The sequence below is a fragment of the Schistocerca gregaria genome, chromosome X (assembly GCF_023897955.1).
Source record: "Schistocerca gregaria isolate iqSchGreg1 chromosome X, iqSchGreg1.2, whole genome shotgun sequence".
NCBI classification, from domain to species: Eukaryota; Metazoa; Arthropoda; class Insecta; order Orthoptera; family Acrididae; genus Schistocerca; species Schistocerca gregaria.
Genome location: NC_064931.1, coordinates 76,021,148 through 76,047,194, shown reverse-complemented (window position 1 = coordinate 76,047,194; position 26,047 = coordinate 76,021,148). Strand labels below are relative to the sequence as shown.

The following is a 26,047-nucleotide window of genomic DNA, read 5'->3' as shown; positions in this document are numbered from 1 at the left end:
AATCTGCTATGCATCCATCAACTAGTAAGGCACTGAGGTGACAGAAGTCATGAGATACCTCCTAATATTGTGTCGGACCTCCTTTTGCTTGGCATTGTGTAGTAACTGATGTGGAATTTATGCAATAAGTCATCGGAAGTCTCCTTCAGAAATATTGTGTCCATGTAGCCTCTATAGCTGTCTGTAATTGTGAAAGTGTTGCCAGTTCGTGACCCATAGATGTTGAAGGAGATTCGTGTCGGGTGATCTGGTCAAATTATTCGCTTGCATTGTCCAGAATATTCTTAAAACCAATTAAGAAAGATTGTGGTCTGGTGACATGGTGAATTGTCATCTGTAAGCAAGCATCAGCTCAGGGGTGGCAGCTGGTTGTCATGGTGGGCCACAAAGGTTGGCAGTTTGTGGTGGATGCTGATGGGGAGCAGCTGATTATTCATGGAAATCAGTTGCACCTGTGCCCTGTTGGGGAACCGCAACTGCGGCCTTCTGGTCGGCTGAGAGCCTGGATCGATCGTGACGTAGTTTTAGGAGTGGGCTCCTGCTTGCAGTAGTGAACCTTTCCGTTTTGCCCCCTGCACTCCCTCCACTATCCCCCAATTGCCTGCAGCCTCACTACCCAGTGAGACTTGCACCTCCACCTGCTGAGGTGGAGTCCATAAATTTCGACCTGTATCCATCCCCTTCTGCCTCCTCTCACTTGTCATCTTGGAGGGGGACATGTCCCCGCTGACACTGGTGGGCCCAACATTGCTGCAACCTCTGAGTCATTCCGCCCTCCTGGTGGGGCCCGAAGCGTTGACATTTCTTCCTCTGGTGGTCAGTCTGCTGTCAAGTTCTCTGGCACCCTCCCAGGTTCTGCACTGGAGGATGTGGCCTAGGAATGGCCATTTTTGGCCGTCGCCTTTTCAGGTGAGGGAGGGATTTAGTATCCTCGCCAGAAGAAATCGCGATGGAGGCAGATGAGATGGGATGGATGGAGCAGTGTAGTAGTCTAGGAACTTGCCACAGAGGGCCCACATATCATATAATAGGGAGAGTCCTACTGACCGAAGTGTTTACTGGCAGTGTCAGTAAGTGAAGCAGGCAACGTTCACTCTGCACCCAACTACTGCGGACCTCTGCTTGTGTTTCATGCCGAGTGCTACTGTTGTGTGCTTAGTTGTTAACTGTCCATGCCAGCCACTGACTGAGATTATTGCTATGCAAATCTCTGCATGTATTTGGACATTCTGCTTCCCATAGACTAGATCACGTGGCTAGTTTTTTTTCTCTGTCAGGGTTCTGTTACCCAGTTGTTATCGAGACATCGTTGGCCTGTGAAGTAACTGCACTAAAAGCAAGAGTACCAGCATTGTCACACCTGTGCAGATGCTAAACAAACTTAAAAAAGGGTCACACTAAAATATGTAACATCTAAAAAAAGCAAGCTGAATTAAGGCTTCATAGCTTGAGTCCCAGGAATGAGATCTTCTGTTCTCAGCAGGTGGGAAGGATCTTCAACATAAAATTCCAAAAAATTGCTGTGAACAGTATTATGTTTCATGTTAGTTCTTGCAGCACGTACGTCGATTGAAAACACATCTGTAAATAACTCAAAATAGTTTGAAAGTCCTATGCATTGGAGCAAAATGCAGAAATTTAACCTCTAGAAATTCAGTAAACCTATGGAACATAATTCAAATATACAAGTAAAATACTTCTGTGCACATGTGAGTGACAAGATAAAAGTAAATTATTTTGATTTTTAATATCTTCATGAGACAGACAATCATGCATCACCCCTTGCTCCTACTGCAGGGCAAGGTGTAATCCATGGATTCCATTTATTTGATCAGCAGCATTACAATAATCAACAGGCACAATTACTCATGTTATTTTGGAGCAGCAGGACTTGCATCCCTATCTGACCATTATCGTTCAGATGTTCATATTTATCTGTGAATCACTTGAAGTGTATTCGAATTGTAGTTCCTTATTTAGCCACAGAGCTTTCTTCACTCATCCTTGTCCAACTGTGCTAGTGTTCTGTCTTAAATGGCCTCAGTTAGATGTTAACCCCCAGATACCCCTGAGCGTTCCTCCTCCTGCCCCCTTCCCCCAACTCCCACTCTGCAGGTCCCAATACAGTACATCCCTGAAATGAGAGGTCAGGAAAATCTGCAATTCATTGGCTTTCTCCCAATGATTGGACATTTCATACTGGCTACTGTATCTTTTTTCATAAAGATTATGTGAATAATAGAATGAGTAATTAATTGCTGTTAATTTTTGTATATGTTTTCACATGTTAAATATTTGTGTTGAATTTGTCATTGATGAAAATTATGTCAGTGTAAATCAAAACCATATCTTTTTCATGAGGGTTACAATAACATTTTTTGTCTTCAAGATGTGAACATCTTACTATATGAGTGATCAGTATATACATTCTTCCAGTTGCTTTGAGGCTGTGGCTGTAGCTGTTAGTTGTGTATAGGATGGTCGTACGGAAAGATATAGGTGTTCATTCTTTCTGCGTGCTATACGAGGTTGGAATAATAGAGAATTGTTAAGGTGGTTCCATGAACCCTCTGCCAGGCACTTAAATTTGATTTGCAGAGTATCGATGTAGATGTAGACATAGATGTAGATGGTCTTTTATCGTTGCAATATTTGAAATAATACTGAAAAAATAGGAAGACTGTTTACTGTAAACAGATTTTTTTTTAAAGATAATTGTGCTTTCTATACCATTAAAAGAACTTCTGCTGCTGAAACTGAAACCTATACAAATACTTTTTCTTCTCATTGTAGGTTTGGTCAGTGCTGTACTGCAGAAATATCAATTTCCGCAGCCATACCGAATATCATTAGTAGCTGCAACATTTTTTTAGATTTCAGGCCCTGTTAATGGTATATTAGATATTGTTTTATTCACATCAAAAGTTGTCATACTTAAGCATTGTCTTTTGCCTATTTCTCCAACTTTTTTAAATTTTTTGTTGTGAATTTTTGCTGTTGTATGTGCTACTTTTGGAGTAATTCAGTTCTGAATTGACCTTAGTTAATTGTGTGATTAGATTAAATTATGAAATGAGAGGTACACATATGTTAAGCATTATGTTTAATCAGAACTGTACTGCAGAGCTAATGCTACCATTCCTGGAGGTACATTTACACAAAAGCTAATTACACAATAATATAAAAATATCAGCCAAGTTCTTTTTGCTACAGCTTGGAAATGAGGAACAGGAAGGTTCAGGAACAGAGAATGTAAGAGAAAACAACATGAGAATGAAATATTCTTTTTAAATACAGTGTATGGAGGAGGGGATATACATATGTAATACATAGTAGCAAACTGCGTTTTATGGACACTAATGATGTATCTTCATCTCATGAAAATTAACTGCTCACATATGCATAATTCTCCTGAATAAGAAGGGCAGTTTTTGGCATCCATCTTGCATAGAAATTGAAATTTACCATGAATCTTCAAATGAAAAATGAAGTTCATTGTAAGATAAAAGGAAATGGCTACCAATTTCACCTTTCCTTTTTAAATTATTCAGTTTCATGTTTATATTGTATATGCTATAGACAAGATTGATTGCATTGTAGGAAGTTACTCACAATTAGTGTCAGGCATGTACAACAGATTGTTGCAGTAATGTATGAACACATTCTTCACTTGATTTCAAAAACTGAAGAGGGAAAGGAATGTTCAGTATGAGACAGAGTAGTTTAAAGCATCTCTCTCCCATCCTTTTCATGTCTTACCCATACCTCATTCCCTCCCCCTTCCTCCCCCCTCCTCGTGCTCTCTCTCTCTCTCTCTCTCTCTCTCTCTCTCTCTCTCTCTCTCTCTCTCTCTCTCTATCCGCCCCCTTTTTTTTCACTTTTCTCTGTTTGTTGTGGGTGGTTTTTCCCCCTTCCAGAAGATGCTATTATAGAAATGGATTTCAGGTGCTGTCACGTGACTCAGTCACAGTCAATGTAGATGCTGTTGTATTCTACCGTGTCAGCAGTCCAACAATGGCCACCAACAATGTTGAAGATTACAGGTATCCTTAGGAAAGCATCTTGGAACACATTTACTGTGAATTATTATATATTTGATCAACTCATTTTTAATAGCTACATTAATGCTTTTTAAGCTTCTTTAGTTTATTTTTGGTTGCATAATTTTGTATTTACAATCAGATTGATCTAAAGATCACACCAGGTGTCACTTCTACTATGACACTATGTTCCTTCTGTAGTTTGAAGCCTGTAGTCACTGATTTGTTTGCATCACAGCCTAAGCCTGGGAATCATCAGCATTTTGGCATGCATACTTTTCAGTTGGTATTTAAATTCTTGTCAGCACTGGTAAATGATACAGTATTTTGGTTTGTGATGAGGCTTTCATGACACATTCCTCATGGTGCTCATGCATGTGTGCACACCTTTTAAGTTGTTTAAGAATATATACAGATAGGGCTGTGGGAGATGAGTATTTTCGTGCGCAAATTTTTAATATTGCATCAGATGAAGGGGGTTCATATAGAGATACTAAAAAAAAAAAGATATGGAGAAATTATAGCTTCAATTTTAGATTAGAATTTATGACTGCACTAGAGATTTCTGAATCTTTTATTCCCAACAGAAATTTTAGGGGAAGAATGTAACATCGATTGTTATCAGAAATTCTTACCAAATTAGAAGACATTAATTAATTGTGTGGCATCTTTATTACAGAAGTGCCTAAGTTCTGTGAATTCATCAGTTCATGGAATAAATTGTAGTATCATCGCTCTTGCCACTATTGCAAATGAACAAAGAAGGTGCTTTTGTTCTATGAAAACACATTTTTCTGAACTAATTCTATGAAGCAGCTGTCATACAAGTAAGGTAGAAGTGTATGACAGAGCATAATATATTTTCTATCATTTACTACAATGAGTGTAGGGAATATACAACATATAATTTGGAATCTAGTTTGTTTTAGTGTTGTTCTATGGAATGTAGATCACACCTATTCTTAAACTGTAGGTAACAATTAATGGAAGTATTTTTATGCACCCATACTTCTACCCTCTTTTATATTTACAGAAACTATTAAATGGCCTGCTGAACTTAGTTGTGTTAGTGTGTGTAAAAGGATGAAAGGACGGATTAGCACCTTAAGTTGAAATTACATTTAACAAAATTAAATTGAACTGGTACTATAGATTCAAACCAATCCAGATGCAAGTCATGGATTCATTTTCTTCATAATAACTACAATTACATTTCAGATATTTAACTGATGATCTGTTATGAAAAATAGCTTAAATGTTTGTTCAAAAGAATTTTTATACCATGTGTACATATGTGTGCATGAGCGAAAACTATGAAAAATTTTTGCTGTTAAGATCATCTGTCTCGATAGATAATTATAAAATTAAGTTACTAGTTTAACCTTCACTGCCACAAAAAATCATCACACAGCTGTCGGATATTTACATGTAAATATAAATGTTCAGGTTATGTTTGCTTGCTTTGCATGTTATATGCTCATGTAGTATATCTTGTAATATTCTCAAAAATGTGGGTTCAGGCACTCACCAGGGATTCAGTGACTGTCACAGTGGATGCTGTCGTCTATTATAGAGTAAATGATCCTTTGAATGCCATCGTCTCAGTTAACAATTACAGGTGAGTGCCTAAAACCTATGGAAAGAGAGTTCTGTGCTGAATTTAACTTCTTGTTTTTGTTGTTGGTGTTGTTGTTGTGGTCTTCAGTCTGGAGACACATTTGGCTATAGTGATTTTTAATTATGAATGCTCTCAAGATATTTCTGCATGAAACTAGAAAGTGTAGAACTTTTGATGTTTAATATTCATGCACTGTGTGTTTTAAGAGTACAAGCATGATTTTTAAACCTTTTAACTTAATAAATCAAAGTTCACATAAAAATGTTGTTGATTGGAGTGGCATTAAAATATGATAAACATTTGACAGTAGTTCAGCAAAAAGTAGATTTTTCTGAGAAAAGTCTATGACGTTTTCCAACTGTTAAATTTATAGGATGTATGTGTAAAGTCTGTTATCAAGATAAATTCTAGTATATCTCAAGGACTGCTCCTATGTGAAGAAACATTAGTACAATTCTAAAATTTATTTCCAGTGATTGATTTCTTTTCTTTGTCAGTTTTTACTGAAAAGTACATTGCAACAAACTGAGACTGAATAGTGACCACTTCCTGTAAAACATTACATATAACCTGGGACATCTGTTATGTAGTAATGATCATATTTGGTGCTGAACAGGGAAAATTTTTTCTTATGTATCACAAACCAAGGTCGGCTGTACATTCAATCCATGTTAGTGGCACATGAAAGTACTTCAAGAGGACAGTACATCCAGATCATTGATTAAAGTAATAACAGAGGTGACATGGTATTAGTGTGAACATTAGCTAGAGTGTGTGCATTGTTAAATGTAGTATAATGTACAGTATGTTTGTTTTTTATAGAATTTATAAAATCTGTGAATGTATTATTTTGAGAACATCAAAATACGTGAGAACAAAAATGCATGAGATAGCACCCTGAGTCAAAGAATTATACAAGATACTCTGGTAAATCTTCGATATTACATTACTGGTTACACACAACATAGTTGTTATATATGTCTTAGGTTTAATAGTTTGAATAGTGTAGGTGAAATATAAAAACACTGTAAGTAATGCCTAGCGATAATATCGGAGAAACTATTTTTCATGTTCACACAGCTATTAACCACCAGGAAATCAGATCAATTCTTTTATCAGCTGCAAGACATGAGATGCAAGTGCAAATTATTAAGTTAATTGGTAACCTACTTCTGCCATAATAATTGACAACTTTAACTGCTCCCTGACTGCAAACATCTTTCTAACAGCCGGAACTAAATGTTTACAATTGTATTTCTGGAAAATGATTACATAAATGCACTATTGGACTACTGACACAGTTGTCTTCTGAAAGTGTAATGCAAGATTTTAGACAATATACCTTATATAACAAGTTTTTTAACTACTTAACCTAGATCAACTTACTTGGGTTTCTGCAGATACAGTAGAATGATCCCTGCTCATATGAGATATGGTATGAACAATGAGAAATTAACTTTGGACATATGAGAGGTGAGTGTGATATTCATGTGACACTGCTGAGAATGAAAAAGGAATAAAAAACTGCTTACCAAACAGAAAAGCTTAAATTTTTGTGACGGTTCTACAGTATCTCTGTGTTCTATTTCTGAGGAGCATAGATATGGCCATTATTTTTCCAAATTGTACATTAATTACTTCTCAACTGTTCTTATACACTGCAAGTATCACTGTACAGGTTGATTCCATAATGCTATTGGAAATATTTCAGGGATAATGGAGAAGAGTAAATTTATCGATTTGGGGTCAGGGATTCTGGTTCGGAAACGATCAAGTTGAAACTTATAATTGAAAATGGTTCTAATACCTGTGACAGTGTTGCTATGGTTGCATGGCAGCCAACTTACAGAGGTGATAGTATGGAGCAAAACAAGAAAAAAGTCTAGCAAACATGGGGGTCTTAAATGCATACCTGAAGAGCTGTGGCCACTTGTTCAGTAGAAGAGATGTGTTTCATAGTAGCAAAGATGAAAAAGAGCTCATAGCTCTCAAGGTATGCGTTTTAGCACCCATATGTACTGGACTTTTTTTCTTGTTTTGGTCCTTACTACTGTCTCCAAAAATATGGAAACCAAAGAGCTTGCAATAGAAGACATGTTTTTCACAGCATCAGTTTACTGTTAGAAGTATCAGAATATTTTTTTCTACCAAGAAAAAATAAACATAAAACTCAAAACAGCATTTTCTACCAAGGAATAAAACTGTATAATAAATTACCAAAAGAGATTAAAGAAATTTCAAAAATACACTTATTTAAGAAGGCAGCTAAAAAGTACCTGTTATGCAATACATTTTATACATTGAAGGATTACTTAGATAAAGCAGAGTAGGGGTTTGATAAAAAAATGTTATACAAACAAATAATAATAATAATTATGATTATAAAACATCCAATATTCCACATAACACCTTCACTTTATTATTTTTCTTCTTTTTTCCTTTCTAGAGACACTCTCCCCTCAAGCTATGCATAGCACAATACTAACACCTCTTCCTCTTTCTGAGCTCAACATCTCACTCATTATGAAGGGATGCTGACTCAGTTTTTCAGGATAGCAAATGGGAACTTGCAGTACAGAAAATGGCCCAAGGATCACCTGTGTGTGTGTGTGTGTGTGTGTGTGTGTGTGTGTGTGTGTGTGTAGTGAGTGAAGTGTTATGAAACAATGTGTGTATAGTGTGTGCAGTGACTGATAGTGAAATATGAGTGAATAGTGTTGCATTACATTATTTAATGAGTTATTTGTAAATAAATTATTGTATACCAGGAGTAAAATCTAATGATTGTCTCTAACTAAATGTCTGTAAATATATGTGTATACGAATTAGCTTATTGTAAATTGATCTAAGCTTGTAAATACTTTGACATGTCCTATATCCTTGTAAAAAGAGATCTACGGATGAATAAAACTACTACTACTACTACTACTACTACTACTACTACTACTACATATATCTCTCAACTTGGTCATTTCTGGAACAGGATCCCTTGCCTCAAACTGACACATTTATCCTTCTCCATCATCTCTGAAACTCTGTAACATAATCAGAGTTACTGATATGGAAGGATGGTGAACTTGAGAACAACTATCAGGTACATTACTGCTGACTTTCTAGCATTTTCGCAGTGTCCATGGACTGTATGTCTGAAATTTAGGACCTGTAAACCCCAAAGAATTCTTCATTCATTCTGTGCTTATTCCTTTCAACAAATAATTATGAAACAATTTGGGACTGAACACCTAAACGTCTTTGGACACATGGAGTTAGTTTTTAATAATATGTCCTCTCTCCACTGACTATAAGTATACAGAATACTCTTGTCTGTAGAGCAAAAAAAAAGTGATTACAATTACAATTACAAGCATTCTACCTTCTCAATTGTGATGAAGCTATTTCTTGAGGACTTTCACATCTGATCTCATCTGGGTGGAGCAGGTAGTAATGTTTGTGTTCAATGCTTTCCTCAAGAAAAACAAATTTATGTGGGTTCCATAATAACAAATACTATTAATATCAGAAATAATCTCCACTAAAATTCTTATTGAGCAAAAAGAAAAAGAATTTCACTATTTCTCATTACTTTGCAGAATACATGTCGTCTTGCCCTAAAAAAATGTAAAACAACATACCAGCTTCTGAAATCTGTCCCAAATTATTTACTCGAGTCTAAATAATTATGTTGGAATAATTATGATAAAGTAGACAGACAGATGACAAACTGACAGATGTACTAGTTTTTAGTCGTAATATAAAATTTAAAACCACCTACCATTTCCACAGAAATATAGTGAGGGTGACTGATAACACACTGTGCTGATACATGACTGGATAGAAACAGAAAAGAGACCCTTTTTTCAGAAGGTGAATTCCAGACTCAATCTCCTGTAAAAATAATTTAGAGCCACTGAAAGAAGCATTTGTGGTATAGGTTTTACCAAATTAAATCCCACACTAGGTGCACTTGTTTCTGTCTATGAGCAATGATGGAGAATCCCCAATGAAATGCAAAAAGTTGAATGGCTGAAGATAAGCAATTGACATATGGATGGATGGACATGATGTCTATGAAGGTTAAACTTTGCGTTTTTGTTTTTAAATATGTTTTGATTTCTGTAATTGTTTTTCAGAAGTTCTCATGACAGCTAGCATTTTTCTGCCACACCACTTCCTAAAATGTTAGCAGCATTTATCCTCAGATGTTTAATTCTGCACTTTTACTTTGCCAGATTTACAATAGCTGACAGTTTGCACTTTCTGTGAAGTGTTTATTGTACTATAGTGTTATTAAAACAAAAGTAAGCTGTCATCAACATCACAGTTGGTTTCAAGACCATACTGCCTTTACTAAGTGTGGTTTTACTGGAGGTGGTACACCGTCGTCTTCATCCAGTTTTTGATATGATGTCTTGTATTAATTTTTGATACCTTGATATAGTACTCAGACCCATATATTATAACATCTAAGACCTTGCTCTTAATTTTATTAAGGATATAATGCTGTTAAACATATTATAAAATGTATTTTGTAAAAGAAATGTGACAAAGTTCTTTTATAGTGCAAAATGGGCCTCAGAAGTGACACTTGTTTCACAGTGGGAAATTGATCCCTCAGAAAGTAAAAAATAGAGTAAAAATTAAGAAATTCTAAGTTGTTATAAAGCAATACAGAAATGGGAAATCATTGGTGAACTGTAAAAACAGGTAGCATCAGGAAATACAACCAGTAGCCATGTAGTGTAGGGCTTCACTGCAGCCTGCCTTCATCCATTAAGAACTCAGTGTCAAAAACCAAAACACTGTTGTTCACACATGTTTTGTATGCTTGCCTATTGATCAAGACTGCTTTTATATAGCTGGTTGTTGCTTTTTTTTCATAATTTTACAGTGTAGGTTTCAGTACTTCATTCTGTTGATGGTCATGATGCTCATGAATGGGATGCACTGTGCTGCTTCATGTCCACTATGAACTTAACACCATCACATGGGAAACAGTGAGCTCCCAATGAATTTAGATTGAATAGAAGACAAGTGACTGAATGTCAAATAGATAAGTCTGTAATGATGGGAAGAGGGGGAGGACATTCTACTGAAATTGAAAAAGTGGTGTTAATGGTATAAATAAGAAGCAAAAATTGTTTTGTTTTGAACATATGCAGACAGCAGATGGGCACAACTTGAAATTCAGTGATTGCAGCTAAGTTGGAAATAACAATATTTCTTATCAAAAATGAAACAAAACATTTTAATTGTGTTATCATAAATAAGAGGGAATACTGGAAATTTTTTATTGCTGTATGGACATGCTCTCATTGTCATTAGCATATGGGCTTAGAAAAACAAGCTAACTACTAGCCCAAGAAAATACTTCAACCTAAACTGCTTTCATTTACAGCCATTCTACTCGCCTGCTTGCTGCAACAACATTGCGTAATGTTCTGGGCACAAGAAACCTATCTGAGATACTGTCTGAACGAGAAGCAATTGCCCATACAATGCAGTCAGCTCTCGATGAGGCTACAGATCCATGGGGTGTGAAAGTGGAACGTGTTGAGATGTAAGTTACGGCACTTTAAATATCTTCAACAAATTCTGTTTTTATGAATTTTTACTATTATAAATGTTTGTAATGATATTTATGGAACATTCCAACAGTTCTTGGAGGAACATAGACATATTATCAACATGAATACACAATTTTAATGTTCCACAGTAATAATTATTTAATAGTTCATTACAAACCAGATTTCAATTTCTTAGGCCACCATGGGATAACTTAATACTAAACAGAGTCCGCACAACTTCAGCAAGAATTCATAGCTGTACAAAGATTTAATGACTATGTCAATATAGTCATAAAATGTCACGTGTCTTTGTACAACAATCTTTGTATAGCTATGATTTTTTATTGAATTTGTGTGGATTATCTGTTTAGTATTAAGTTATTTGATGATGGCCAAAGAAGATGAAAGCCAGTTCATAATGAACTATTAAGTAAATATTGTTGTGGAACATTAATACTGTGTATTCAAGTTATGAAAAAGTTGGTCATATGTTGGTATAGAAATCTTGATCAGTTCATAGTATATGTGGACCGAGCGAGGTGGCACAGTGGGTAGACACTGGACTTGCATTCGGGAGGACGATGGTTCAATCCCGCATCCGGCCATCCTGATTCAGGTTTTCTGTGATTTCCCTAAATCACTCCAGGCAAATGCCGGGATGGTTCCTTTGAAAGGGCATGGCCGACTTCCTTCCCCTTCTCTGCCGAATCCAATGAGACCGATGACCTCGCTGCCTGGTCCCCTTCCCCAAACAACCCAACCCCATAGTATATGTGGAGACTACTGCAAATCATCTCTTATGACATCTGCTCCACTACTGTCAGAATTTGTAATAAATAATGTTAAGTAAGAATTCAGGTTCCAGAATCTTGTATTTTAGTGAAACCAGCAAGGATTGGTTGGTTGCCTGGACAATTTGGGGAAGGGGACCAGACAGCAAGGTCATTGGCCCCATCACGTTAGGAAAGGATGAGGAAGGAAGTTGGCCATGCCCTTTCAAAGGAACCATCCCAGCATTTGCCTGAAGTGCTTTAGGGAAATTGCAAAAACCTAAATCAGGATGGCCAAATCCTGGTTTGAACCATTGCCCTCCCAAATGTAACTCCAATGTGCTAACCACAGCACCACCTTGCTCGGTAAACCAGCAAGGAAAGGGTATTCGTAGCCTGAAAGTTGATTCATTACATTTCTGCAGACCATTACACTAATTATGTGCCTCTTTATGTGGCTGTAAAGTTTAACATCTGAAATGTCTTAAACAGGATTAAGTGGCGTGTTACTAGACAAGCTATGGGCAGTAAAAGTTTAATTCAGCTGATAAATGATAGAAACAGTGATAGCCAGATTGTCAGGTAGCACTGCAGGAGATGTGGATTCAACAAAATCTGGAATGTGTTTTATCGATATTTCAAAAATTATTTCATTACAAACACTGACAGGATTACTTGTTTGATTTTCATCTTAAGCAGACTGTTATATCACAATAAACATTCTTTCTGTGGGTGCATCTCTTTCAGGAAGTGACTGTAACTGTGCAATAAAGTCACTTGTTTAGAAACAGTGTATCTTATGTGAAACCTGAGTTTCTTCCAGCACATAATGTTCAAGCAACGTATGGATTTGTAGCCAGGTGACCAGTGTCTCCAGGCTGATAGTTCGTCACAATCCGGTGCAGCATGGAGGATTACTTTTGTACCTTCATTTATAGGGCCCACAACATCTGAGACCCCAAAAGTTTGTTAGCTGAGTTGTCCCACTTTGAAGTCGTCACCAGGATTCTTAGAGTGAAAGACAAATCAGCAATGCATTGTGTCATCCATCAACCTTCAATTGGGTGAGTGAGTGTTGGAAATAATAAGGGGACACCAAAGTCTACAGCCTTTTATCCTTGCATAGGTATCATTTCCAACATGATTTGTTGTACTATAAGGAAACAAGATGTTAAATGTGTTTTCCAACCATCATCTAAGATTAGGACCCTTTAGTACCAGTATAGGATGATCACGGTTTGTGTAAAGTGGCTGTCATAAATTGGTTAGGCCATCAGGATTATGGCAGATTAGAGTATTACTGAGTGTGAACAACAACAACAACAAAACACACACACACACACACACACACACACACACACACACAAAAAGGGGGGGGGGGGGCAATGCATTGGCACCTGTCCTCATATGCACTGTAACAACATTGAGATTATGGCAGGCACTTCCAGCTATTGGGATAGTGTTAGTAAGGAAACAGTTGAGATCAAATTAGCAAGTAACCTTACAGATAGATATGGAGGTTTTTGCTTAAATTCTGCTCAAAATACTGCTCTCTCCTTGTTCAAATGACAGAAGGACAGAGTTAATGCTACTTCACCCATTAGTAATTAATAATTAATATTAATATTCACTATAAATACTTCTTTTGCACATGCAGATGCATGTGCATTGCTGTATACATTTGATGTGAATTTCATAACAAAATTCATCAATGCATTCCTTTGGTCAAGAAAATTTCTGTAGATTATATGTTTGCGACGTGACACATTTTGCAGTCTCATGTGTATTAAAGCCAACTTGTAAGTGCTAGAATAATCAGGAAGCTGAATTAAGCACAACAATCAAATGATTTGTACTCCCTGTTTGTATCCAATTATAATCATAATGGTGAATCTTTTCTATGTCTAGAGTTAATGTCTGTGTTATCGTGTACTGTGGAGTGCAGTTAAAATAACACTTTGTTAGGATTAATTACCTGCTTTGTGCAATATTGTAACCATTAATTAGTGCAGGATAAATAAGTCCAAAACGTTGAATGAACATATTTCGATATGATTCCAGTTTTGCAGTTTCAATAAAACCTTTCCTGTCATGTGAAACACTCCTAAGTTTTCCAGGCAAATCATTCAACATGTAGTGAAAAGGTTCAATTTTTTTTTCAAAAATAGAAGAAAAATGATAAAAATGAAGTGATAGAATTCTCTCAATCTGTGTTTTCACTCTCAGCCACTAACTTATATTTCTATACAGGGATGAGTTACAGAATAACAGATCATATGTTTTTATTTCTTATTCATTTATTTGTTTTTAATACTTACAGAAAAGATGTACGACTACCAGTTCAATTGCAGAGAGCTATGGCAGCTGAAGCAGAGGCTGCACGAGAGGCTCGTGCTAAAGTAATAGCTGCAGAAGGAGAAATGAAGGCTTCACGTGCTCTGAAAGAAGCTTCTGATGTTATGTCTGAAAGTCCAGCTGCCTTACAGGTTGGTGGTATTGTTTTTAGGTTTCCTCTAGTACTAAGCACTTATGAATGATGTAGTGTTTCCATGATAATTGTCTCATCTGTTGAAAAAGATAGAAATAGGGAATCTTCCTGCTGTGATACATTGCTGCATCTAAATATGCTGATACTGTAAGTTGCCCCTTATGTGAAATTGCATAGAGAGAGCTGAGTTAGATAAACTGCAGGAGTAAATCTTATCAGTCTGCACTTGGTGTTTTGCTGATTGTTTGAGAAGAAGCCTGCTCACCTCATATCTTCTAAAGCTGTCTCGTTTTCCCCATAAATATTCTTTTCTGTAGATTGTGACTCCAAACAATGCTATTTTTAACACTGAAATTGTGTGTGGCTTTTGGAATTGCTGCTACTGTCACTACAATAATGCTTCAAGTCTCCACTTTAAGAAAATATTGGTTGCTGCCTTCTTTATTTGCCCAAAGGAAACAAGGAATCATTTATGCCTGTCTATTTAACACAGTCAATCCTATGTGAGAGCCTGTCAGAATTTATAAATCACTATAATGATCGTGTGATCTGAGAATACTATCTCTAGCACCACAGATATTAAACATGACTTCACTGTCTTTATGTCCAACTCTTTTAAGATAAAATTAACAGTTCCCAAAGTAAAATTATAATTTATATCACTTTTCCATACAGGAAACTAACTAGTCCATTTGATCACGAGTGCGTCATGTTCATATCACCAGCGTTGATGGATAACTCATTCGAGACTAGTATTTGACTAAAATGTATTGTTTCCACCTGCTTGTACCATGTCACACTTCTGTGATGGCTCAGCCATCTCTGCCTATATTTGTAATAGTGATCTAGCTGATTTGTTATCTTTTACAGGTTAATTTTTAATAAATGACATTGCAATTGTAAAGTGTCAGCATTGTTAAATTGTTTGTTTTAATATGCCAAACATTAAATGTTATTTCAGGATGTTATGCATTTGGATCCAGTTGCAGTATGGGAGTTTCTCTGATCCAATGTCACTCAGTGGCAAAGTACATCTACAGCTACATCTGCATGCATACTCCATAAGCCACCATACGGTGCATGGTAGAAGGTGCCTAGTACTACCACTAATCATCCCCTTTCTTATTCCATTTGTAAATGAAGTGAGGGAAAAAGATTGCCTTCATGCCTCTGCACGGGCCCTAATTTCTCTTATCTTGTCTTTGCAGTCATTACGTGAACTGTGTGTTGGTGGCAGTAAGACTGTTTTGCAGTCTTTCACAAATGCTACTTTTCTAAACTTTCTCAGTAGTGTTTCACAAAAAGAATGTGGTTTCCCCTTCAGGTATTCTCATTTAGGTTCACGGAACATTTCAACAATACTCGTGTGTTGACTGAGCCTAATGAAGAGAAATGTAGCAGGATGCCTCAGAATTGTTTTGATGTCTTCCTTAATAGGACTCGGTGGGGATTCCAAACACTTGGACAGCACTCAAGAGTGTGTTACACAAGCCTTCTATAACCAACCTCCTTTCTTGGTGACCTGCAGTTTCCTGTACTTTTCCCAATTGACTGAAGGCAACCATTTGCATTCCCTATAACTGACCACATGTGCTTGATCAATTTCATGTCGCTTTGCAATGCTATGCTCCGATATTTAATTTATGTGGCTGTGTCAAACAGCACACCACTAGTACTGCATTTGAAAATGACATGATTGTTTTTCCAGTCCATCTGCTTTAAATTACATTTGTGAACATTTAGAGAAAGCTACCATTAATCAGACCAAATAGAAATTCTAGCCAAGTCGTCCTCTGTCCTCCTACAGGCACTCAAAGGCAACATCTTCCTCTACACTACAGCATCATCAATGGGTTGTACTGGGTTCTATTATTTAAGAAGTCTTCAAGCCACTCCACTACCTGAGAACCTATTCATGCTGGGAACCTTCATTAATAGTCTGCAGTGAGGCACTGTGTCAAATGATATTTGGAAATACAGAATCTGCCTGTTGCCATTCGTGCGTGGTTCACAGCATATTGTGCGAGAAAATTAAACAGTTGTACACAAGTGATGCTTTTTAAATACCTGCTGATTTGTGGACATCAGCTTTACTATCTCAAGTAAATTTATTATATTGCACTGTCAGAGCTTTTCCACACTCTGGATCCAGGTGTCACGAGCATCTGTCATTCGTGGAGTGGGTAACCTTTCTCACTACTGGCTCGCACAGCTAAAGCATGAATACAATTCTATATGTGCAACAAATCATGACCCACAGCTTGCCATAAATTTCTCAATGCGATAATTAAACAGTTAATGTGTGATCAGAATCATTTGGTGCAGTTTCTGTAAACTATACAGACCAGCACTCAAACCCAGATTTAGTGCTTCTCATGAGTGGTTGGCTTAACCACTTAGGCCATCTGGACACAGTCCCTAATAGATCCAAATTTCCAACTTAGCTTACATCTGTTAATCTCTTACTGAAAATTATTGCTTCCTGTAAGAGTTCAGACAATAGTAGTGCTCCCGCTCTGAAGCAAATGTCATGGAACCATCACTCTATCACAGAAGAGGGTGTGTTTGGGGGTGTGGGGGGTGTGAAGGTTTGCCACCCCCCCCCCCCCCCCCCCCCCACACACACACACACATATTCACATTTTTCTGTGATTTCATGATGGCTCCATGACATTTGCTTCAGTGCAAGAGCACTAATACTGTCCGAAGTCCTAAGGGAAACAATAAGTTGCCAGTAGGGGGTTAATGGACAAGGGACACGACATTGCATTGTACAATAAGCTGGAAATTTGGATCAGTCAGGGACTGTGTCCAGATGGCCGAAGTAGTTAAGGCAACTGCTCATGAGAAGCAATAAATCTGGGTTCGAGTCCCAGTCTGGCACACATTTTCTACTTTCGCCATTGCATTTCCACAGTGATCTGTGCAGCTGGAAGTAACTGGTTTCCCACCTACCCTTTCCCTTTCCTTCCCATTCATGTACTTCAGATACAGTCTGACAACAGTTAACTGAAATAACAACACTGTCAGTAGATGCCATGTAAGGGATTATCCAGGCATATCTTCAGCAGCTTCAAAATATTTCTCACTCTCAGTGAAATTTTTGACTTACAATACATGTGCTCTTACCTGCCAGATGATCTGTTGCCTGTTTTAGAATGGTGTGTTTGTTCTGAAATTCTTTTCAGGAAGCTCAGTCAAGGAGGACTGTATGGTATTGAGCCAGTACTGTGGACCATTAATACAGCTGCACAAATTTTTGTGATTCTGATGATGTCATGAATGTATTAGATGGGGATAAAATTGGTAGCTCTGCCTAATGTTTGTAAATGAATCATGTTACATTCTACATTACGTCCTGCAGTTTGTTTCTTAAGTGCAGTTATATGTGTCAAGTACCAGGAATATGTCATCTCATCAACTTCATCAAAGGTGCCATTCAGCAAAGGTTCCATATGTCAGTGATGGTTGCTTCTGTATCTTTCTTGTGTTCATTAACTCTGTGTAGAGCACAGCATTCCCTTGACGAATGGTGATTTTTATGTTAGCATCAGTTAGCATCACTAGGTTGATTAAATGATGTCCACACAATAGAAAGACTTGATGGGTATCCTATTTCATCAGACATCAGTATGGAGTGTCCTTTATTGATTCTGATATTTTTCAGTGATTCGCTAGTTTGTTCAAATACTGAGAGAAAATTTACTCTTTTTGCTTCTGATACTGCTATTCTTCTTGAAGTTGCTCAGTCAGTAAAGTAGAAAGTAAATGTAGTGCTATACTTACAAACATCTTGCACTCTTTCACGGCTAATGAATTAATGCCAAATATTGAAAAAACTCAATACTAGCAATTGTGTGTGTCTTGGCAAGAAAATGTAGTAGTCCATTTGAACTGTTATAACCAAAATATTTTACATTATGAATCTTCTAAGTGTCTGCACATTAATTGATGGCAAGTTAAAGTGGTCTGTGGATATTCTAGATATTCCTAAAAGACTCAGTTTGGCAGTTTATGCTCTGCATGTTATTATGACCCCTCTTGGAGATATGTTTACTACCAAAGCTGCTTATTTTGGGTATCTTTACTCTTACCATGTAATGTGGTATAATTTTATGGATTAATCAAACTTTAGCCCAAAAAAATCTTTTTTGCAAGAAAGAGAGTAATTATAATCCTGAGTGACAGATGTCCAAAATGTTCTTGCAGAAACGTGTTCTGTAAGCTCCAAATATTAACCACCACATCTGAATTCTTATTTTCTTTAATGATTTTTGTCTCTATCAACCATTCTCCACACTTACAGTGCTTACCATGATCACAATACAAGGTATAAAAATGACTGACACAGAGGTCTAAACCATACAAGTTTTGTACAAAAAAGGTGTTCATTATTCTGTCACAAAAATTTTCAGCATCCTTCCATCAGCTGTCAAAGTCCACATAAATGTCTTGTCTACATTTAAATACAAATGTGAAAAGTACCTTATTATTGATTTTTTGGACATTTTCTATTGTAATTTGAAACTTTGTTTTTAATGTGTTAGCCAAAATTCTCTGTACTTGTTTAAGATGGGCAGTGTACCAATATTTATTTCTGTACTTAAATTTATTTTAAGTGATTATGTGCTGTTATTTGGACTACTTCTTATTAATATTTGTTTTGTAAATAAAAAAAAACACCTTCTCTTGCTGTACTGTATTTTATTCTCCCAGATGCGTTTCATCTTTTTTCACTTTAAGGCATCATCAATGGGACCTGTAATGATACAGTTATGATCCATTTCTGTTTTGATACGTATTATTCATAGATTATAAAATAGTTCACTTCTCGCTTTTTATGTAAATAAGGAATTACTTACAGTTCTTTGCATTTTTAGTTGGCATCTGTGTTTCCTTTCATATGTCCATATACTGCAGTTCACACTGGTGCTCTGTTCATGGAATGTTATATTTCAAACATTTTTCTTCCCACTTTTCATGTTGTTTGCCCTTGTTGTTGTGATGCACTAGCAATCTTCTGTCATTAATACAAACATTCAATAGAAAACTATGACTTCCTCCAGACGTAACTACTTTGAGTTCACTTTGGGTCTCATCATGTTCAGTTTATGTGAATGTTGCCAACCTAACAAAGTATATCCTGAAAACTAATATAAACGAAGATGATGTGACTTACCCAATGAAAGCGGTGGCAGGTCGATAGACACACAAACAAACACTAACATACACACAAAATTCAAGCTTTAACAACCAACGGCTGCTTCATCAGGAAAGAGGGAAGGAGAGGGAAAGATGAAAGGATGTGGGTTTTAAGGGAGAGGGTAAAGAGTCATTCCAATCCCAGGAGCGGAAAGACTTAACTTGGGGAGAAAAAAGGACATGTATACACTCCCGCGCACGCGCGCGCGCCCACACACACACGCACACACACACACATACACACACATATATATATATATATATATATATATATATATATATATATATATATATATATATATATATATATTCCACATGGGAAGAATATATTAAAAACAAAGATTCCATGACTTACCAAGCGGGAAAGTGCCGGTAGACAGGCACAATTAAATAACACAAACACTTTATTGTGCCTGTCTGCCGGCACTTTCCTGCTTGGTAAGTCTTGGAATCTTTGTTTTTAATATATTTTTCCCCATGTGTGTGTGTGTGTGTGTGTGTGTGTGTGTGTGTGTGTGTGTGTGTGTGTGTTGTGTGTGTGTTGTGTGTGTGTGTGTGTGTGAGAGAGAGAGAGAGAGAGAGAGAGAGAGAGAGAGAGTGTTCAGTTGATCTGGGTTTTGTTTTAAATCTTTTGTGGAGAGGTTCATCGACAAATGACTGGAAAATGTGTTGGATGGTATTATTGTAGTCCTTTGTTGCAGTGTTAATCTATTATTTTATCTGGATTTTCTTTCCTACTTTGGTTTTCTGTGTGTGGTAATTTTCTTGCATAGTTAGAAGCTGTTTTTTTTATTGTTGGTTGTAATTATTTTCATGTCTTCTTCTCTAGTGGTTGCTTTGTTATTGTGTTCTCTTAGGTGCTCTGCAAATGTGCAGTGATTTGTCACATACTTCCAGGCTCTCATGTGTTCTGTGTTCTTTGTTCTTTGATCCGACATCAAATGTTCTGCCTGTTGGTTCTATGTTCCTGCTATCTCAAGTTTTACACTGTAATTGACACATTTCTGGAATATGTTTCTGTTCCTTGTCAGTTTTGGGGTGTATTTTTATATAGAAATATCTGTTGTGTATGCTATGTTTATTTCCTGTCTTTTGAAAATGTTGGTGATTTGTATGTTGTTGTGTGCCATCTTGTGTTTTCTCTTATATTTTCCTGATTATTCTGCATAGTTGTTTTGGTGCTGGGTATTTGTGATTGAGTTTGGTTATGTTGTGATGTTGTCAATAGTTTTGTGCTTTCTGCTTTTATTTTTCTTTTAATTTTGTTGTTTAGCCTTGTGACTGTGTTACTATTGTACCCATTGTTTCAGGCTATGTACATTATTATGTCCAGTTCCTTTTGGTAGTTTTCTTTGTTGTGCAAGACTGTGTTGAATCTGTGGAGCATGTGTTGAAGTGCTGCTTTTCTTTTGTGAGTTTGGGTGGTTAGAGGATTGGGGGATGATGATGTCAGTTGCTGTGGTTTTATGGTAAATTTCAAACATATGCTTATTGTTTTGCTCTTTGATGGTTATATAAAGAGAGTTAATTTCGTTATTCTGTTCTGTGTCGATTGTGAATTTTATATTTTTATGTACCTTGTTGATGCCAGTGTGTAACTTATCAGTTTCTATTTGTGGTTCCTCTATGAAGCAGAGGATGTCATCCATATACCTGAACCAATATAGTATGTTGTATTCTTTCGTTCGATGTGGTTTATAAGAGTATTTGCTAAGGCTTCTGACACTGAGGATCCCACTGTCAACCCATTAATTCATTATTGATTTCATTATTGAATTGGAAGTAATTTTGTTCTTTTATGAACTTTATTAATGTGAGTATTTCTTAAATCTGTTTATCAGGGAGCTGACTATGTGTTTTCAGGTTCTTATCTATGATTTCTATTGTTTCTCATACTGGTATGTTAGAATACATGCTTTCTGTATCAAATGAGAGGAGTATTGCTGTGTCTGGGATTTTTATATCTTTTATTTGTTGTATTAGCTGTGTAGAGTTTTTAATAATTCTGTCTTCTTGTACACTGAAGTTTTCAAACAGTAATTGTAACATCTATCCTTGTACATGGGAAATTTTCTGAAATCCTGAATCAGTCTTAAAGGAAGAATCAGTTTGTGGACCTTTGGTTGGCTTCGGAGGACAGTTGCAGTGGGATTACACTTTGTCGGCTTTCTTTTATCTGTGTGACGTGTACATTTTTTTACTTATGACTGGAATATGTTTGTTGGGTCCGATTTTAATTTTGTAATGTTATTTTCTGAGATGAATTCTAATGTTTTTACAGTGTATTTTTCTTTGGGTATAAGTACTACTGTGTTCCCTTGTCTGCTTTTGAAATTATGATATTTTGATTTTGACATTTTTTCCTAAGTTTTTTGAGTGTTATAAATCCTATGTTTGAGTTGTTTTTGTGTTGTGTTTTCATATTGGTTATTATATTATGGTTTTCTTTTTTTAATTAGTTCTCTAATTAATCCAGTGTTGATACTGCTGTTTCCTCACATATCTTCCCTTGTCAATATGGTTTTTCTTCTATAATTAGATTTTCTGTGTAATCTTCTATAATTAGTTTTTCTGTGTAATCTTAATTTGTTTCTTCTCCAAAAGTTCATAACAGAACAAAAGTAGTTCCAGTTCAATAATGAATTTTTTTGCAAGAAGATGGATTACCAATGAGATCCCCTGTGTCAGGAGCCTTAACAAATATTTTTGTAAACCACACTGAACATATCATTTTGACAAAAATGTAGCAAAAGAATGCAACATGGTTCAGGCATATGAATGACATCCTATCCTTAATAGATGAACCAAAAAACAAAAATTGAAAAATTGCATACTGACATCACAACATACATAAAAATATAAAATTCACAATTGAAACAGATCAGAATAACCAAATTAACTCTCTTTATATACCCTTCAAAGAGCAAAACAATAACCATATGTTTGAAATTTACCGTAAAATCACAGCAACTGACCTTATCATCCTGTAATCCTAAAACCACCCACACTCACAAAAGCAAGTAGCACTTCAACACACGCTCCATAGATTCAACACAGTCCCACTCAACAAAGAAAATTGCCAAAAGGAACTGGACGTAATAATGTACATAGCCCAAAACAATAGGTACAATATTAACAGTCACAAGGCTAAACAACGAAATTAAAAGAAAAATAAAAGCAGAAAGCACAAAACTATTGACAACATCACAGCGTAACCAAACACAATCACAAATACTCGGCACCAAAACAACTATGCAGAATAATCAGGAAAATATAAGAGAAAACACAAGATGGCACCCAATAACATTCACATCACCAACATTTTCAAAAGACAGGGAATAAACATAGCATACACAACAGACAATTCTATCCAAAACTACACCCCAAAACTGACAAGAAACAGATACATACACCAGAAAGTAGGTATATATCAACTACAGAGAAAAACTTCTGATGGTAGATAAATGGGACCAACACGCAGAATATTTGCTGTTGGATGCAAAGGATACATGAGAGCCTGGAAGTACGCGACAAATCACCCAACATTTGCAGAACACCTAAGAGAAAACAACCACAAACCAACCAATAGAGAAGAAGGCATGAAAATAATTAGAATCAACAATAAAAAAAAACAGCTTCTAACCATGCAAGAAAATTACCATACACAGAAAACCAAAGTAGAAAAGAAAACCCAGTTAAATGATCAAGTACATATGCCAAACAACTCATTGTTTAGACTAATACATAAAATAACAGAGTAACAGTGCAACAGAGGACTGCAATACTACCACCCGATCCACTTTCCAATCATTTGTCGATGAACCTCTCCTCATAACATTTAAAAGAAATCCGAAATCAGCTGAACACACAAACACACACACACACACACACACACACACACACACACACACACACACACACACACACACACACACGCACACGCACACGCACACGCACACAAAACCGAGCGAGGTGGCGCAGTGGTTAGACACTGGACTCGTATTCGGGAGGACGACAGTTCAATCCCACGTCCGGACATCCTGATTTAGGTTTTCCGTGATTTCCCTAAATCGCTCCAGGCAAATGCCGGGATGGTTCCTTTCAAAGGGCACGGCCGTCTTCCTTCCCCGTCCTTCCCTAATTCAATGAGACCGATGACCTCGCTGTCTGGTCTCCTTCCATCAACCAACCAACCAACCAACCAACACACACACAGATATGAACATGACAAAATGAATACACGTTAGTTTTCAGAAAATACTTTGTTAGGTTGGCAACATGTACATAAACAAACCAAACAGCATGATACCCAAAGTGAACTCAATGTAGTTACATCTGGAAGTCATAATTTTCAATCAAATGTCTGTATTAGTGACGGAAGACTGATAGTGCATCACAAAAACAAGGGCAAACAACATGAAAAGTGGGAAGAAAAATGTCTGAGCCCTGTAAACATGTTAACATGTCATAAACAGAGCACCAGTGTGAATTCCAGCATATGAACATATAAGAGCAAAAACACTGATGCCAACTAAAAACACAAAGTACTCTAAGTAATTCCTATGAATAATACATATCAAAACAAAAATGTATCATAACTGTATCATTATAGGTCCCACTGATGATGCCTCAAAGTGAAAAGAAGCAAAACATGTCTGCGAGAATAGTTACACCTTATTAATTTTGCTTCAGTCTTCATAATTTAAGCTTATTCACCAATTTGTGCTACATTTTTGTACATTACATTTCTTAATTATATTTGTTGTGTCTTTATAGCTGTAAAACTGATGTGTTCCCCATCCTTATAGCTTATCACAATATTGATTCATGGAATTCATAATAAATGAAGAATATAAACATAAAAACCACACCATTTCATGATCTTCCTTTTATTTTGCTCCTACTTACTTAGAGCTGCTGCTGAGTTTGTGCAGCAGTGCCTAAGCAGAGCTGCAGTAAATCATATAGCCTAAAAATGTCTATTTACATATGAAGCTGCAGTGTACATACAGATCACAGTATTTACAAAACTGAAATTATAGGGAGCAGTGTTTCACCTACAATTTGTAGAACATTTTTAAAAATTTAATTTGTTTGTTTTTCTGATAGTTTATTACCTTTTTGTTTACATTAATAATTATGGTCTTTGTTACAGCTCCGTTATCTCCAGACCCTGAATACCATTTCAGCTGAGAAGAATTCTACTATTATATTTCCACTGCCAATGGACATTGTCACTCCTTTTCTCACTAATCTTAAAAAGTCTTAGTTTGATCTTTAAACAAATTTACATATATTATTAAGTGATGTGTTTATTGTAATATGTTTATTCTATGTGTGCACAGCATTTGTTTGTATCTCAGGAATTTACATCTAATTTTATACTTTCTTGTGCTTCATCAAGAGTGTGTTTCATACATACAAAGGAATCCACAAATTTGTATCAGAGTTCACTTTAAAAGCCAATGGAATATAATGTTCAAAATATTCATGAACTTTTTTTCGTACAACTAGAAAATGTAGAAAAAATATTGCCTGAAATGTTACATTTTGCATTAACTTAGAGTAATCTATAGAATTCAGCTGTACATCTCAAGAAATCCATTGCTTCTTATTACCCAGATGTTACATTAGGTATGTGTTGTACAATGAGTATTTAAGGTTAGTATGGAAAACTGAACTAAAAAGGACTGACATAACACCTCAATTTCTGATGATTAAATCAAAGTGTGGTTTGCAATGCATGGTGTGACAATAAGAGGTGAAAAGATGAGAGTTTCCTACATACATTCTGCTAGAGGCAAGGAGGAGAGGAGGGGATTTGGGTGGGTGGGGGGGGTGGGAATTAAGACACTCACCACTCACCACTAACACCAGCTGTCAGGAACTAATGCAGTAGTGATAGATGGAGCTGAAACTATTTTACTACTCTGTTGACAGTATCCCCACATGATATGTGAAATGTGTTGGTACTATAGCTTGTGCTCATAGTAAAAAGTGAATTTATGTATTATTTTCATATTCTCCCTGAAAATCCAATCCTTATACTTACACTAGTCACATTACCTAAAGTATAGAATGCCATCACATTGCCCAGTTTGGCCCTGTGAGAGTTGATATGACACTAAACCCTAATTTTCCTGTGCTCTTTTCTGTGAGAGTGTATATCACACATTATAAATAATAATAATAATAATAATAATAATAATAATATAATAATAATAATAATAATAATAATAATAATAATAATAATAATAATAAATCCTTGTATGAAAGTACAACTTGTATGTTGTCTCAATAACACCTTAGAACCTGTGGTATTTGGTTCCTGTTTATCCATATAAAATAGTCTATGAGCACAGTTT

At 36.2% G+C, this 26,047-nt stretch overlaps 1 protein-coding gene across 6 annotated transcripts in view; it reads left to right on the top strand.

Annotated features, from left to right (window-relative positions):
* The window catches only part of LOC126299589 (band 7 protein AGAP004871-like), a 260,008-nt gene extending 234,839 nt beyond the window's left edge, over positions 1-25,169 (top strand). For 5 of the 6 annotated variants that reach the window (XM_049991611.1, XM_049991609.1, XM_049991610.1 and 2 more), the window contains 4 exons: positions 5,561-5,658; positions 11,054-11,215; positions 14,313-14,478; positions 24,838-25,169. In XM_049991611.1, coding sequence (XP_049847568.1) covers positions 5,561-5,658; positions 11,054-11,215; positions 14,313-14,478; positions 24,838-24,951 — 540 coding nt within the window. In that variant the 3' untranslated portion in view covers positions 24,952-25,169. Of the gene's footprint in view, positions 1-3,945; positions 4,044-5,560; positions 5,659-11,053; positions 11,216-14,312; positions 14,479-24,837 lie in introns of all 6 variants that reach the window. The other variant, XM_049991607.1, reaches the window with a different exon arrangement.
* Positions 25,170-26,047: the final 878 nt, after the last annotated feature.